The sequence below is a fragment of the Pteropus medius genome, unplaced genomic scaffold, assembly GCF_902729225.1.
Source record: "Pteropus medius unplaced genomic scaffold, Ma_sr-lr_union100, whole genome shotgun sequence".
NCBI lineage: Eukaryota > Metazoa > Chordata > Mammalia > Chiroptera > Pteropodidae > Pteropus > Pteropus medius.
Window position 1 is genome coordinate 4,748,727 of NW_024349803.1, and position 18,386 is coordinate 4,767,112.

Sequence of the window (18,386 nt, forward strand, 5' to 3'; positions counted from 1 at the left end):
TATGTTAAGGCATAAAAATATACATAGATCCGAGAGTGAAATTAGATCACTTGCTTATGGTATGTTTTGGTATCTTTTTTGTTTTGTTAATTTTTCAATGAGTACTTCTAAAAAATAATCTGTTCTTGACTTCTTGGAAGAGCACAGGGATCATAAAAGAAAAATCTTATAAGAAGAGATAACTTTAATAAAATATACTTAAACGACTGCATTGGGTTCTAACTTAGACCTGCCTCTTCTCATTGTGCAACATTTTCTTTCCATTATTTAGTTATCTAACCTTCTCTAACTTTCTCTACCTCTCCACCCCAAAAATATATAATGTTTTAAAATTGAGCACAGATAAAAACTAGTTTAATATATTGCATTTATTATGCATTGTATTTTCCAAGCAGAAGTTCATAGAACCAGCTGTTATACTCCATCCAGAAAATATTTTTGTATCTTGGAACACACTCCTTTGCAAGGAAAAGAAAATGAAAAATAAAAAACAGATTATGTTTAAGCTGTGCAGAATTTAATTTCTGGGAAAGTACTTTACTACTGCTGTTTTTAATGCATCTAAAGATAAATAACATTTGCTATTCATTTCACCTTCTAAAAGGGTGTAGCCAGCTTACATACCCCGGGAAAATATTCTGAACTTAAAGAATGTCATCCAAGAAATCCTGGCATGGGAGATATACTTTAATTATTTTATAGAGGCTACAGTCTCTCTAGAGACCAATACAGCAACATCATGTATTATTTAAACCACATAACTCCTGAGATATATGGCCCCATCTTGGGCTATAGATTCAGTAGTGTCATTCAGGAGTAAAAGTAGAACTTACAACTAAAGACTGCAAAGCCAAGGTGGTTTTTATACTATTCCCCTTTTGTGCAAACTCACCAGAAACAACAAAAGAAATTTAAAATAGATTTACAAAGAAAGACCACTACTTAAAGCTGCACATGACAAATATTTGCCAAATATTTTAAAATCTGGATCCTAATGAGGGAGGCTTTGGAAAGCTGATACATGCCACCTCAGATCTCAAGCTAGGGATCAGATTTTTCTAAAAGTAGCTACCATGGTCCTAAAAAAAACTGGGGAACAAATCCCAGGGGCACTAGATTTTGAGATGATCAGAGAATACACCAATAGAAATACAGTTTAGCAGAGGAAGCAGAAATAATGAGAAACTGAAGAATATTTCATTTTTAATATCTACAATTTAGCAGTCTAGGCCATGGAGGCTACAAAGACAGATGAACTAGCAGTGACTAGTACAACACAGAGAAATTATGATTTGAGGGACTTTGGGTGAATTCCACGAGTCTCTTAAATGCCAGAATTTGAAGGGAGAAGTAACCATAAGTAAAATAAATAATTCATGATGAGAAAATGTTTGAGACAACGTATCTATATCAGAGCTACTGACCCAAGTGCAGCTACATCCCATTTCAGTTATTCAGTAAATAGATGACCCTATTAAAGGGGATTAATAATTGTTATTATTAATCAGATAATTACTAATCAAGACTTATGCATAGAAAATTCAAGAAAAGAGGAAAACTACCTGAGCACAGGGCAGATAAACCCTCACTGGAAGAGGAGCTGCTTAAGGAAAAGGTAAAACAACTCCAGCAAATAGTTCTCTGAAGTCTCAAAAAAATTAAGACAACATGATTGCTATAAAAAGTATAAAGAATTGACAAGACAATAGAAAGTGAAGAAGGCAAGTTGGTAGTGCTTGGAGAGCAATGGGACTAGGAAAAAAGTATAGAATATAATATATATTAGAAACAACAAAAAAATTAGAATAAGTATGACTGAAAAATATGATCATACATATTGTATCAAGCCACAAAAGCAATAATCGAGATAGACAATAATATTGACAATGGAGAGCCAACAAATGTACAATTTGCATTATTAAAGTAAACCAAATGTAATGTAAAAAAAAATCAGAAATATAATAAAATAACTTTGAAGCAAAAGCTCAAATACACAAATAGAAAAGTCATACTCTGACTTAGAAAAAATTGGTACAAATATATCAATACTGAGCCATAACCTAGTGAAGCTACCAAACTTATTATATAAAGAAAGAATCAAGAGAATTTCTAAGCAGAAAAGATAGACAACTCACTCTGTCTTCAGCTTTCTTCATAACATTCAGGGACAAAAGGGAGCAGTAGAATGGCTGGAAAGTTCTGAGGAAAGTAGGGTGGTCCAAGATGATACCCGCCCAAGTTGTCCTTTAAGCATATAAGTAATCGACATGATCAAACCTTCAAAAACTCAGACAATATAGCCCTGTGATCCTTTCTTTAAAAATTTATGATAATAAATTTGAATTCATTTAAGTATAGAAATAAGACTAAACTATAGAAATTGTAATTATAGAAAAAATGTATATGTTATACATTGGAGGATCTAAAAATCATATGAGATAAAGGAAAGCTGGAAAAGGTGTGGGGAAAGTGCCACGGACTATGTCCTCATCTTTCGTTGTAGAGTCAATGTCTAGACATCATCTTAAGCTAAAATATGTATTACAAATATATTCTAACCTAACTTTTTTCGTGATAATTCTTCTTTTAGGATATAGATCTCTTTTTGTCAAGAAATGTTACCAACTGACATTTCCAGTTCTTTCAGTTTTATTTTTTCTTCTATTCAAGTAAAATGAGATGTAATATTTTAATTTTAAAATAGCACAAATAACATGATCTCTTTAAAATCAACGGTACCACTGTTTAAAGCTCCTTCTGTAAATATGCATAAAAAGATGTCAGGAATCATGATTACCAAATGTTAATGATAGTTATTTTTAGATAGAGGATGTGGGATGACTTTAAAATTTTTATTCTGTGTATTTTCTGCATCCGAGTATTTAAAAATCAACCTGTATCATTTTTATACAGATAAAGTTATTATGCTTTTAGAAAGAAGAAAATCTATACCTCTGACTCCAAAATGTAGGTAGTCGATGAGCATTGAAGACTCCTCAGTGCAACAAGATTCTGCTAAAGTGATAAGTGATTAGTGGATGGCTAGTAGTAGGGTGTAGCATGCAGGGAAATATGAGCAGTTGACCAAATCTGACCTTCATTCATTTGGCAAACATTTATTGAAAACCTACAATGTACCAGCGACTCTACTACTAGAGCTACAACAAACTCAAGACATAACCTTTGCTCTCAAGGAACTGAGAATCACGTTATAAAGCATGATGTCTCAACCTCCTATTACATTTGGCCTGAATAACTCTTTGCCATAGGAAGCTGTTTTGTGCAGTGTAGGATGTTTAGTGTCATCCTTGGTCTCTACCCACCCACTAAGTGCCAGCAACACCCCTGACTTGTAACAAAAAATGTCTCCAGACATTGCCAAATGTTCCTAGGGAAGGAAGGAGGTGCTAAACCCCCCTCTTGCAGCTAAGAACCCCTGTTGTAGAGGGGGACAGACCTGTAGGGATAATGAGCGCTATGCCCAGAGTCTGTAATGGATTGACTGAGTTGGTGAGAAGGAAGAAGGAGCAGAGCGAGGAAGCCGCAGAGCTGGGGGTGGCGTGGGGATGGGAATGGGAAGTTAGCTCTTTTGGGCCAAACTTTTTGAAGAATTAGAATAGATTCTTGTGCCACGGGTAATGAGAAGCAATTGTAGCCTCAAACCAAAGCATGATCTTAAATTTTGTTAAATCCAGAGGGTTGTTAGTTATGCTTTGCCCTTTTTCATCTCTCTTGGCACTGCTTTAGAGGCAGCACTGAGTGCTGAGGGCAGTCATTTATCATTGTGAGTTTGCTGTTAAGATTCAGTATTAATGGGATGTTTTACCATTAAGAATGTCCTCCTTTTTTTTTTACCTGGGGATTCTGTGTCCCAAATCAGTTCATACCTATCTAGGAAAGTGGGTCCTGTTAAACTACTAGAAAGCCAGGTTATGGGGGACCGAGGGACTGAGTTCTCTTCTGAGTTTTCTTACTTTCAGGTCTTCTTTGGGAAGATTTTCTTTCTTGCTGTGCCTATTTACACCCTTCACAGATAAGTAAGCCTTCGAGAAAACAATTAAGACATTTAGGAATTTAATCTTTCCCATCTAAAATATTTGAAAATTTGAGGCAAAATTGTAAAAATCGTCTCCCCTATTTCCTCGTTTCCTTTCTTTCTCTCACACGTACCCGAGGTATCTAAACTCATGACTTTCATTTGGAGTTTAAACCCTAAAATCTGTTAGTGAAGTTGCTAGGCGACTACTTCTGGAGACGTTTCCATTGTTTGTGTGAATGGTAGGTTATGATCTGTCTCCTCTATTAGCCTTATAAATGTCTTCCTAGGGACAGCAGTCAGGTTTTTCCCACTACAAGGTAGACAAGTATCTCGTGGGGAGCAGGAGCTCAATAAATATGTGTTAAGATAACATTTCAGTCAAATTCTTTCAAAGTCAAACCTTAAAGAGAGAAGAAATGTTTATTGATGATGTTTCAAACACTATGACAGTGGACCAGAGAAAGATTTTTGAATGTGAAGGCCTGTTTCATATCTTTTATCACACAGGAAGCTCTTCATCTTGCCTAAATATAAGGTTCCTTTCTGTCGTTCCTACCACAACCAGGTGTATTCACCCAAAGCCCAGGACTGACCATGTACATTTCCTGCTCCAAGAATCCCAATGGTTTCTACTCAATGGAGTATGAACCCCTCAGTCTGGTATTTTCAGCCTACTAACCATACTACTCTTCTCAGACCTTTGACCTAGACTTGGTACTGTCAAATACACTTCCTGTTTTCCTCTCTTGCTACTGTCAAATACACTTCCTGTTTTCCTTCCTCACTTAGGCCGTAGGCTCTGCTTAGAAAGACTACTTCTTACATCTTCTCTCTATAAAACTTCTACCCATCCTCTTTAAAATCTCTTCCTCCAGGAAGAATTTCCTATTTGACCAACTAGAAAATATTGCTTTCTTCAAAAGCCATATTTTTCTCTTTCCCCTTTCCCGTGGCATTTACCATACTCCACCTTGTAAATATTTGTAGTATCTCCTTTCCTCAAACCCAAAGAGTGAGGGAACCTTGAAATCAAGGACTATGTGAGTGTGTGTGTGTGTGATCTTTATACTCCTATGGCTCCCATCCTGTGCGCTGTATGGGTATTTTTCTGAATGAAATTGAAATGAACTGATTCAGAATAGATAAACCCTGTGCTAAAGGAGTAGAAAAGAGTTTCTTTTCCTCTCTTATAGAGAGGATTTAGGCTCTCAAAATGTTTCGTTAGGATTTTGAAGAAATAGGCCTCCAACCATTTTCCCAGATGCAGTCCGTTTCCTAGATGATAATAAATTTTGACTGAAATATGATTAGCAGAATTTAAAGCCTACAATGCTGGCCTCTCCTAGAATTTTGACCCGAATATCTGAAATAAATGTTCATCAAGAAGATGTTATCTGACATTTGTTGAATTTTGCAAATCCTGGATATCAGTGTTGCTATGACCTTACCGAGAGATCCTAAGTTAGACAATAAAATGTCTTTGTCTCTTGATTTCCAGATCTCTGAGATATTTATCTGGAATATAACAAGACTCTAATCTTACATGTGGAACTTGTAGGAAAAATCTACTTCATTGGTAGTGCCATTGTTTTGATTGAATATTTTATTAACATACTGAATTGAATAACTTTTGAATGCTTAGGATAATTCATTTTTTGACAGATATTTGGCTTTTCTTGGGGCGGGGTAAAATTAGTTTGGCTATCTTTAGCTTCTGAAATTAATCTATAATAAAGTCTGTGAAGTCAGTTCTCTCAGTTTTTCCTCTGGCTTCCTGCCTACTGGCCACTCTACTCCTGATTTCTGGCTTACGTGATAGTACTGTGGAAAAATGAAAAGAAATAAAATTTGAATCAGTCAGTTTTGGAGCTTGTATGAACAGCTCTACTAACAATTAATGGAGGACAGATGATTGACCACAATCTGTTCTCATAAGTCTCTATAATTTCAGTAGTCTATGATTTTAATTGCCTATTGCTTTAGGATAGAAGTTCAAAGTTGGCAGCAATTTACTTTCATGATACAGTGGATAATTATGTTTTAAGCAACATGTGGGAACTTTTTTTTTAATGTCAGTGCCTTAAGGTGACCATTAATAATTTAAATACAAAAAGCGTTTTTTCTCCCTGGAGTTAATGATATATACCTTTTTCTTTTATTTTAGGCAACTCATGGCCAAAGGGGACATACAGGCCCACAGGTATAATGATTTTTTTCATTAATCCAAGTGATAAATATTCTGTGTCCAATAAAAGAAGTGGAATAAAGACTCTGGATATTCTCTTCCAGGCCTAAAGCTCTTTTATTCATTCATTCATTCATTCATTCATTCATTTATGATATTGGTTGTAAAATAAAATGTTAGAAAACTTTTAGGCTACAATTTCAAGAATGCAAATCTTAAAATGAAAATTTGGGAAGTTTAATCAAAACCATAAAAATTAATAAGAGACATTACTTGGCCCAATTATTGTTAAATCAAACTTTGTTTGGATATCACATACAAACTCTAGTGACCCAGTGGGTGACCCTTTAGATTTTTGCTCAATTAACTCTGAAACCTTATTTACAATTTAGATAAACCCCTTTTAAACCAAGATAGTTCAGTAAAACCCTAATATAAATGGGGTGTTCTGAATGTTTTGTTCAAAAGTAAACTTTACCACATTTCACATCGTCCCCTTTGTACATATTGGTGATACATTATACGTGCTCATAAACCTACAATATTTATGAAAGAACAGTTGTGACCCAGAATTTTTCAAAATTGAGGAAACACATCCTCAGATTAAAAATAAAATGAGGATAAATAATAAATGCATTCTTAATCACATTACGGTGAAACTCTAGAATGTTAAAACATCCTAAGCATGATCAGAAAGAAAAGACAGTTTTCCCCGTGAAAGGAATACCAAATTAGATTGCAGCATACTTCTGTTCAATAAGAATACATTCTGTAAAACAAATTAATATCTTGAAGGTGCAGAGAGAAAATAGTGGTTAATCTAGAATTTCACATGTAGCTATTGAGTGAATAAAATAGATATTTTCAGATAGACGAAGACTCCAAGTTTACCATCCACAGACTTTACCCCATATATACACACTTCAAGGTTAGGCTTCAACAACAACAGCAACAACAAAACATGAAATCTAGAAAAATGGCATGAAATAAGTAAAATGATCTTAAAGAAAGTGTCAAAAAATTTTTTCTTTCCGATTTCTAGGAAAAGGCATCAGTGAGGGACACTTAATCATATCCAGCTGAGTAACAACTGAGACATAAATTTGGGCTATCCTAGTAGTTGCTTAAATTAAACCTTAATTCTTTCTTACTCTTCTTAGAATCCTTATCTGTAGTAGAGTTCAAAGGCAATGCAAAGAGACTGCTCAGCTGTTGATCTCTAGATAGATAATCTATTTGAAAACAAATATGTAAGATGCATGGAGATTTGTGAAATAAATTGTGAGCTTTTTCAGGCCAAATGCCCAAGTAAGATGAAGCATATTCTAAGTGTTACAGGAAAAGAAGGAATTGAGTGTGTGTGTGCGTGTGTCTGTGTGTGCACGTGCATATTATATAAAGTCTGACAGCAAATACGCCAACATATTTATTAGTTGTGGTTATTTTTATTTGATGAGATCATGGAAGATTTTTACTTCTTTTTTATTTTCCTTTATTTTTCATATTTTTTTTTTGTAAAGAGCCGGCACTGCCATTGTGATTGAAAAAAATATTATCTTGCACAGAAAGGAGACAAAATTCACAGGAAACGGTGTTAACAGGTCAATTCTTTCTCACTACAGGGGATAACAGGCCTCCCAGGCCCAGATGGACTTGAAGGCTCACTGGGACTTAAAGGACCTCAGGTACATATTAGAACTAATTACAATGTGAGAACTTAAAGAATATGAAGCCTTGATAGAATCCCCCCACCCACCCCTCTCTTGCAGAATTATAGTTGTTTAAAGTGTTTTCAGGTAATAAAGTAAGGAAGCAACACAATGTTGACCAGCATTTCTTCTCCTTTATCTAAGTTTTGTTCCGTCAAGAGGTGAAAAAGAGAATGAACACGCTAGGTAGTGGTCCTTGTACAATGGGTTCAGGCTAGCTAGATTATTCTAGGGAGACCTTGAGCCAAGAAAAATGTTGAGCCTCAAAACTGGGAATTTTGGTCAATTTAGCACAGTACGTGCTCAGTGTTACATATCTGGATGCCTGCAATATAAAAAAAAAAAACAAAAATTGGCTCTACTCTAGGAAATGATTGTTCCAAATACAGCTAAAGTCTTCAGGGTGATCTGTAGTGTGGCACTCAGCCTGTGCTTTCTAGCTCACTTCTCCTGGGAGATGCCTCTAGCACTTTTTCCTTTACAAGGAACAAGGCATGACTGACTCTAACGCAGATCACGTGAAGGGAAAGAAAGCCTGTGCCAGAAAGGACAAAGTGTAGCCTAAAATAATAACAAGAAGAGAAAGGAAGTCCTAGAAAAGGCTGTGATGAAAGAAAGTCAGACTACAGAATGTTAAAACAAACTTTTAGTTTTGAAATCTTGAGAAATAATTTTGTTGTTTGATAAATGCAGGACCAGCAATGGTTCTGCCATTTTTCAAAGTTTTACTCCACATAGTTAAAACAAAACAAAAGAAAACACTTATGTAACTATTTTATGTTGGCAGCTTGGTGCATGGAAATTGGGTAAAATACCCTTAGACATCAGAAAAGAAACTTTGTTCACATTTTACCAAGATTTCAGAGCGGTAGACGATCTGCTCCTTGGACTCTTTTTAGCTTGATTGCTTCTCTTTGTCTTACTTACCAGCTGAGGAAAGTTTACTTTTCTTACCTTCAAATGAGAAATATTTGCCACTGAGTTTGTGGGGAAGCATTTCAATATATTGGTTGCCTTTATTTTATGCTAATAAAGCAATACTACTTCAATATTCCTTCTTCCATTTTATAGACTGTTACTTTTTTCATAAAATAATTTAAAAGGAGATGCAAATACCAAATACAGCATGAAGGTTTCTCTGCATAACATATGGAAGCCACAGTTCATAGGCAATATAATATTCCAGAAGTAGATATATCCAAATTTTATCATACCATATGCCATAACTTTATGACCAGTTGTCAGTGTGGTCCTTGAATAGAAAGTCCATTTAAATATTCTAGTTCCAGACATACAATTAAGGATAATTTTCTTTTTAACATAAGAAGTATATGCATTCAGAGTATAAAGATGCTGAGAATAATTAGAAAGTGACATGGAGAAATTCACCTGCTCAGTAGTTCTTCACTTTGACTGGAAATGTCCGACCACCTAAATGTCAGATCAGAGCCTTGTCTCCCCACACAGAGGGTGAACTCAGCTGATCAAGACAGACCAAAGGCATGAGTGGAGTTCTCTTTCCAATTTCTGTCCATGTTACTGACTTAGCCTTTCCATTTTAATATTCAAGTGTTCTCTTTTAGGGAGAAAGTAATGCTTTAATTCTCTGTACCTAGGGCCTGAGAGGAGAGGCTGGTGTGAAAGGAGAAAACGGAGGTCTGGGAAGTAGAGGTCCCCAGGTATGTAATAAGTGAAAGTGACTGTATCTGGCTTTGATCTTGACTTTCATAAGGATGTTCTTGTGGTTTCGTCCCTGAAGATCAATTATTTACTGCCTATCAACTAGCAAAGTAGCTTAGGTTTGACGTCATTGTTCGATATGGCTACACCATATCCCAACCCCTACCTTGCTGAGCAGGCTTTCCTTCTGTCCGATACAGAGATGGTGTCTCGCCCTCTTTGCCTCAGCAGCTCAAGCCTCTCAGACATCACTGTGAGGTTAAGGATTCTTCCTCTACATAAATCGGGTCATGTCGCTCTCCTGATTTCAGTCCTTAGGATCATCCTATGTACCCAGATACAACCTATTTCAGTGGTCCTCAACCTAGCTACACCTCAGAACCACCTGGGCAGACTGTAAAACACTCCAACACTTGGGACCCTCCCCAGTCCACTGAATCAGAATCTCTGGAGGTGAGGCAAACTATCCGTAACTTTAAATCCTCCCCAGATGATTTTAATATATACACTCAGAGTTGAGAATGACTGTCCCACATCGGCATTCTCCAACTTCAAAATGCATAAGAATCACCTACAGAACTTGTTCAAATGCAGATTCTATTCCATATGTCTGGGGTGGGCCTGATATTGTACACTTTCAGTGAGCTCCCAAGGGATGCTGATGCTGCTGGTCCTTGGACCACATTTTGAGTAGCAAAGCCCTACATGACGTGGCCCTTGCCTACCTGCTATCATAGTATATATTTATTTGTTTAGCTGATTTTTCTCTTCTTCTATATTGTAAACCACATGAGGGCCAGTACTTTGTCTTGCTTATATTATACCCAAGAGCCTAGAACAACAGTGCTCCTATTCAGTAAAGCTCAATTCATGTTTATGAATTATTATTTAGTAAATGAATTATTTAGTAAATGAATGAATGAGACATAATTGGGACTTAAGCTCTTCTCTAACATCAAGATAAAGGGAATCTATTAGTTTGTGTTCGTTAGTTAAACTAGGCAGTGGTCCAACACTTAAGTGGATGTGTTCATCAAAATATTTAAGAAGATATTTGCATAAACATATCTCATGACACAGTATTTTAAAGCATATTAATTACTGCTCATGAGGATATTCCCATTTTTGATGAATATGCTCCTTCAAAAAGCATGAAAATTATAACATTTCCTGATAGGACGAGATTGATGAAAAGTAACTATTTTGCATTCACATCCTTGAATCATTAAAAGCTTACTGGCACCACAAATTGAGATTTAAAAAAAAAAAACAGTAAATGCCAAGGGAAACATATTGAATGATTATCTCATATGTTTATGTAAAGTATTGCGATATAGATGTGTTGAAATTCAAAGAGCTTGGTAATTTCCTTGTTCTAGAATCCAAAATTGTATCCAAATGGCTGTTGCTTCAATAAGTTATTCCATTTATCCTGTAGTGTACTTCTGAGTGGGTCTCTTTTAATCATGCCTTGGCAAGTTGGTCATAGTCATAAATCACTCAACTTCTTGGTATTGCCAGAGGTGGACAAAAGGCACTTCTCCCTAGTCTAGCTCTTCCATTTATCTGGCCGGAAAGCACAGTTTTCTTTCTTCATTTGCTTTTCTTTAAATACTCTTGTCAGCACAGTGAAAGTGTTATTTCAAAGATGTGTAGAATTTTCTATGTTCAGGACATGATGAATGAGATCTCAAAACCGCTGTTTCCAAAAAAGAAAAAACCACAGAGACAAACAGAGTCAGATATACGAGAGGGTGTTAATCGTTATTGGCTCTAGATTCACTGACATAGGCTTTGTATTCTTTTACACAAGGGCCAGGCACTTGGGTAGAATCATGAGTGTTTTCTAATTGCAGGCTGGAAAGTTGTTCCTAGAATATACATTTAGAAAAAGGGATGTGATTTCTGTTGACAATGTTCTGAAGGCTTATTAATTTATGCGGTGTTGGGGCATTCTGCATAAATCAAACCTGTGCTAATCTAGCCAAGTATATGGCTATGATGTAAGAGAAATACAGTCCATGGCACAATGAAAAAGAAAGAACTTTGAAAGTAGTGACATATTTTTTTTGTACCTTCCTTTTGTTCCTTTGTTTGGTTTACTTTGAGGTCTCACAGTAAAGTAAGCGAGGCCTAGAAAACGAATGGAAAATCAAACACAAAATACGAATTCCAATTAGAGCTGGAATTATTCTTTAAATACTTAGAGTTTTTACTGAAAAAATCACTAGTATCATATGAAATAACAAGGAAGTTTGAAATTATTCAACATGAATTTGGGATACAAAGTAGAATTTAATCTTTACAAAGCATAGCATAGTGGTCAAGGGCATAGAATCTGGAACCAGGCTGCCTGGGTTTGATTGCCAGCTTCGTACCTTCCTAGCCATGTGGCCTTGGATAATTTATTTAACCTCTCTGTGCCTTAATTTTTCTCTGCTATAAAATAAGAACAGTAATATTAGCTACCTCATCTGATTGTTGTGAAAATTAAATGCTTTAATATAGGTGGGTACTTAGAATAGTACCTGCAGTTTGTAAGTACTGTATAAAAGTTTATTACTGTATTATATCAATGTTGCCTAATTTAACAGGAGCATTTTATGCCCAAAGCACGCTCGCAACCAGTCTAAGGAAAGCTAGAATAATAGTAATGTAAGAGTATATAATCTATACTGCAATCATCAGGTTTTATCATTCGGCAAAATCTAGGTTAGATGATGCATCGATCATTCCTTTTACTCATTTGACAAACATTTGGTGAGTGCTTCCTGTGTGTCAGGCCCTGTAGTAGGATAAAAAGATAAAGCAGACGCAGATCTTAGCCTAAAGTGCCTCCAGTCTCATAAAGGAGAGTCATGCAGGTAGATAATTATGATATGCTATGTTAAGTGTTAAAATTGAATTATAACCCAAGGTAAAGTGGTGGGACAAAGGATGGAGTTAAAGAAGAAGAGTGGCTTAGGTTTTGCAGGATCAGGAGGTATTTTCCAGGTGATCAAGGGAGAGAGGTAGGCATCCAGGAAAAAAAAAAATTATGTAAAAAGAGATATCAAGGTGAGTTTGGGGAACCATCGGTGGTTCACTCTGGATGAAGTGTAGGATGGATTAGCACTGTTAAAATTAACATGTCCCCAGGTGCCTTGGGGTTTGTTCTTGCATTAGCCCAATACTGGGCTGTCCTCCTGATTTTTTTTTCTCAGACTTCATTCATACCTGACTCTTACAAAAGCTGAGCATTAAATCTCCTTCAGTTGTATCATCCCAGCCTGATATGTGCTGGTTGTGAGGGTAGGCAAGATTTTACCACCATGAATATAACAAGCGACAGGATTTTTTTTAAGATGAGAAGAACCTGCACTTCTTCCCCTGCCCTGCTGTTATCTCATCCAAAATTGAGGTGTCCTTGGCAATGCCCTAGCCATTAATCCCAAACTCTTCATGCAATCCCTTCTGAAAAGATGCTAAGGACAATTTTTTTTAAATCATTTAAACTCTTGACCTCTCCTTTCTATCCTTACTTAATACTAATGCAGTTAGTGTTAAGTGGAGGAAGCACAGAAAGTGAGGTGCTAAGCAAGGCTTTCAATTTATCCCTATTATCAAGGACCATTAGAATCTCTTTATCTTTCTGTGACATACACAAAATTTCACATAGAAACCCAATTATTAACAAATTAGACACATCATTTTATCCATCATGGGGACCATTCCCGGATTGGTGGATGGCTAGATGGATGAATAGATGGGTGAATTGATGGGTTCTAGGTACCGTGCTAAGTTCCAAAAATATGTCAACAGAATGTGTCCCTTCATTCAAGGAGTGTACAGACTAGTATCTAGTGGATGAGAGAGAGAAATAAATGAACAGTCACATTCAGAGTAGAGGAATCTGGGACAATTATGAGACCCAGCAAAAACAGGAGGTTCAGATATTCTTCTTGGAACAGTGATGCCAAAAGCAAGATTTTTAGGAGACATAGATTATAACCCTCCCTACATGGAAAAATCCTAAGCTAAAGAGCAACTTGCAAAAGTGTGGAGATGTAGGATAACAAGTATTTGGTGACTTCAGATGGTTTGATGAGCATGAATGCAGAATGATTGAAGTAGTCACTAATGACTACACAAGAATGAGGGATTTTACATATTAATAAAGTATTTCAACTTTATTCTGAAACCATTCGGAACGCAAGACAAAATGATGGCACTCAGCCTGACATTTTAAATCAAAAGGAGAAAGGAATGGAGAATGAATTAGAGACAAGCCAAGCTACAGCCAGGGAAGCCAGAAATGCAGGTATAATGCAAGAAGGGCCTGAAGGTAGGTGATGGCGATGGAAGTGGAAGAGAGATGGATGCAGAGAGGGAGTAGAATCTGTAGGACTTGTAGCTGATTGGGTTTGAGAGATGAGCTAGAAAGAGGGGTCTAGGATGATTCTTGGGTTTCTGGCTTGGGTTTCAGGGGGAGTAAAGAGTGGCACCATTCCTTAATGAAAAAAAATATAAGACTAGGCATGACTTATGGTAGATATGATTGTCTTCAGTAATCGGTTCCTATGGCATAGCCACTCAGCATTTTAATACATGTGTCTGGTGTTCAGTTGAATAGTTTGGACTGGAAAGTCATATTTCTAGGAGTCATTTTGTAGAAGGGGTATGTAATCCTATGGGGTTGTCACTCAGCAAGAGGGATGAAGTGAGAAAATAAGGTCAGAGGATGGAGCCCTGAGGCACATGGAGATTTAAGAGGCAAATAGAAGAAGGAGCCTCTTCCAAGTTTACTGAGAAGACACCAAAAAGGGACCAGGAAGACCATGGCAACCTGGTGTTACAGAAGTTAGTGGAAAAGTTTCAAAGAATGTATGACCAAGTTCAAATAAGGTAAGAAGAGAGAGAAAAAAAAAGTCCATTGGATTGAACATGAAGGTCCCAGGAGCTTTTGCTCCATGCAGTAGCGGAAGTGGAAGAAGGAAAAGGGTTGAGAGAAAAGAAATTGAGATTCTTCTTTTAAGATAAAGAAGGGAGAGGGAAAGATGGAAGGCTGTGGGAAGATCATTATTATCTTCTTTAGCAACCAATTGACTGTTCAGCCGTCTTTTCTATGAGGAAATTTTTTATGTCCAACTTATTACATTTAAATTCTTTTAAGATGAAATATTAATGTTATAATTTTCTTCTGAACAAAATTTTCTTGGTAAGTATTATGTGTATTACACAGATTTGGTTTGTTTATTTTTAAGTAATTGTAACCAGGGTTAAAAATAATTGTGAGAATTATTTCAATTCACTAGTATTGGGATTATTTACAAGTATCTGTAACTGCTTAACCAAAAGAGATTTTGCTAACCCAAGGGAAAAATCTGATCCCAAGTGTCAATAACGTAAGAAGGTAGTTAGACTGTCTCTGAATTGGGATTTTTAAATGTTCAGCTCTAAAACTATTCCAATGAAACATGCCTTTTAGAATGTTAGAGAGATTTCTATTATATCAAACAGATTTCCCATATAGATGCGTGGTATGTTTATTCATCTGTTTAAGTTTTGTTATATTCTTCAATAAGATCTTAAAGCTTTCTTTATGTAGGTCATTTACCTTATTAAGTTTATTCTAAGGAATTTTTTTCCCCATTGGTAAATGGAAATTTATTTACATTTACTTTTCTAACTTATTGTTAGGAAAGAGAAAACTATTTCAGAATATTGTACTCCCTGAACATATCTTGTTATTAATGCTAATTACTTTTAGTAAAGTTTCTTGATCTTTCTATTATACAAATAATATTATTTACAAATAAAGACGTTTACCTTACACACACACACACACACACACACACCATGCTTTCTACCAAAGCAAGGAACTAGGAAAAATATAGTTCAAGACAAATGTCATTTGGAATGCCCACTTTAAATGACATTTTAGCAACATCTGCTCTGACCACAAAACAGTGAGAACCTAAAATCTCTTTGGAAGAGAAGGCTCTCAAGGAAGCACAATCATTTAGACAACATCTGACATGAATTACTTTATTAATTTTCCTTTATTTACTAGTGTTTATTTGACAGCTGTGATACTTTTTTCCAGAACAGGAATCAATAAAGCCATAAGTCTTTTCTCATCTGTGTTTCATTTTCCTCTTAGAAGAGACACAAAGGGTTTCAAGGAAAGTTGCTTTATGTTCTCCTATATTTGCAATCTTTGTTTTGTTTCAGGGGCCTCCAGGACCAGGAGGAAAGGCAGGGAGCCAAGGCCATTTGGGAAGCCAAGGAAATAAAGTAGGTCACATTCTTTATACCCACCAAAGTTGAGGTTTTCTCCTCAAGGGAAATGTCCAGTTGTATTAGCCAGAGCCCTTTCAACACAAAAGAGAACATATCCCATTGCCCCTCTAGCCTGACTTGATTCTTAGAGAGCCAGCAACACTTAGGACATGGGTGTGGACAAGGATGAAGTCAGGGATTCCAGCCAGCATAATCTCACCAGCGGCTACACCCACTCTGAGCTGAGGGATCTCAGGGAAGGGGATCTGTTTTGGGGTAGGCCTTTTTCTTTCTCCCTTCCTCTCTCCATTTTTTTTAAATCTCTCCTTCTGTTATTTCTTTCCTCCATTCAACAAACCTTTGCTGAACACCTTTTGAGACAAAGGCACTGGACTCACACTCAGCTATGTTGGAAGGTCAGTTCTAGGAGAGCAGAGATCTTTGTTTTGCTCGCTGCTGCTTCCCTAGTGCTTAGAACAGTACCTGGCACATAGTAAGTGCTTAGTAAATATGAGTTTAATGAGTTTCTGGTTGTATAATGAGTAATATATGGCATCGACCCCACAGAATTTAGAGTATTTTCAGAACAATAATCTATGACATAAAGTAAGAATAAGGGGCTGAAATGGAGGTTTAAATGTAGTGTTAATAGCAGTATTTCTAGGCTGGGAAAACAGGTATCATAGAGAATATAGATTTTGAGTGGACATTGGAAGATAAGTAAGACTTTAGCAAGCAGTGATGGGGCATGGGAAATTTCAGGGGGAAGAAATAGGGTGAAGGAGAGCACAGGGTTGGAAAATCCTGGGAACAAGTTTTTGGGGGATGAAAACTGATCCTGTCCGATGGGCACATAAATAACAGAAAGTCAGGGTGACTGACTTTATTAGGTAGTCAGTACAGTGCTGTTTGCAATTTCTGAATGGCGTGTGTGAACACAGCCAGACTTTGGAAGATTTTAAATAGGCAACTCGGTGTAGAGATATTTTGAAGGCTGGGAGACTGGATGCCAGGAAATTAGTTAGTATGCTCTCAGTCTGCAAAACAAGGAGTGATTAGATGGCTTAACAGGGTGAGGACAGCAGGGGCTCATGATGATTCTGTAGTACTCTTCCGGTAGGGAACGGAGGCAGAGGGAAGAGGGCTATATGACTCAGGGGCTTCCAGAATGAGTGGCAAAACCATCACAGAAGTAGGAAAGTCATGAGGGACAGGGGGTGTAAAAGTGAAGAAACTCACTCGGTTTAGAGAAATAGAGGAAAGTGTTTAGGGCTGGTCGGAGATGCAGGTTTCAGAGTCATTTAGATTTTTAACCCATTTCCTGTTTAGGAAAAAAAAAAAAATGCAACCCGCTGCCAGTGTTAATTTAATTTTACAAACATGCTCTTTGGGGCTGAAGCACATCTGACAAGTTTTCAATGTGAAAATATAAAAACTGTTCTTGGAGTTATTTCTAAACAGAACTTAACTCTAATCCTAATGTAACAGAAATGTATATGATCAGTATTTAATAATTTGTGTGTGTGTGGTAAATGTCAAAGCATGAAACAACACACAGCGGAACATCTGGGATTTGACATTTTCAGCAATCGAGAATTACCATGCTTTGCAAATGGAAATGCCGCTACTAAAAACAGAATGCTATAAATAGAATGATGTAAATAGAATGATCTTTCCAAAGACTATCGATATACTAGAGTGATGCAGAAATAATAGATATTTCATGGCAAAATTTGAGGGAGGGGTAAAGTTAGGACTGTAATCCAAGAGTCATCTCAGGTAAACACCGCAGCCTCAAGGGCCACCGGCGAGTATTCTAGGGGCAAACGGGAAAGGGGTTAAAAAGAATCATGGGATGTCTATTTGTGAGAAGGGCAAGAGGAGACAGACAAGGAGTTATTAGAAGGAGAAAGACACAGAAGAGCACGCTAGATGCTGAGAAGAAGTGTTCAAGAAAGAGAGGTCAAGAGTATCAGCTGGTGTAGAACAGGTAAGGAAGGGAGGAGTAGAGAAGCCGTCACATCTGGTGGCTAAGATGCTCCAAAGAATAGTTTCAAAATGTATCAACTGAGACAAGGAGAAAGAAAGAGAGACAGTCTGCAAAGGACTGAGCATTGTATTGAGGAGGAGGAAACGGATACAGGGCTTTAAATTAATCTTTGGAGAAATAGGCTTAGGAAGGAAGGACAGGGACATTAACCACTACAGGCAAAGTCTGGGACAGAGTAGAACAAAGTATTTGTTTGTCTTCAGTGATAAGGAGGGACCATAGTGTGTTTATGATTAGAGAAGAGAAAACCAGAGAGAAAGGAAGAGATTAAAGATGTAAAAAAGAGTAGATGATTAATGGGGAAGTTTCTTGACACAGGCTGAGACTGAGGGCATAAGATGAGGGGCTAGCTTTGTAATGGAGAACTGCTAAGAAGGGCTGTAATGATGGAGGCCAGTTACAACGACAGTTGATTGCAGGGTGAAATGAGATACATGGATGACAAGGATAATCGGCTCAAAA

General features: G+C 36.8%; 1 protein-coding gene across 1 annotated transcript in view; it reads left to right on the forward strand.

The window, feature by feature from the left end:
- COL6A6 (collagen type VI alpha 6 chain) overlaps window positions 1-18,386 on the forward strand; it is a 117,310-nt gene that overhangs the window by 61,373 nt on the left and 37,551 nt on the right. Inside the window, exons 22-25 of the mRNA XM_039837109.1 lie at window positions 6,204-6,239; window positions 7,847-7,909; window positions 9,550-9,612; window positions 15,827-15,889. Of these exons, the coding sequence (XP_039693043.1) occupies window positions 6,204-6,239; window positions 7,847-7,909; window positions 9,550-9,612; window positions 15,827-15,889 (225 nt within the window). The remainder of the gene's footprint in view (window positions 1-6,203; window positions 6,240-7,846; window positions 7,910-9,549; window positions 9,613-15,826; window positions 15,890-18,386) is intronic.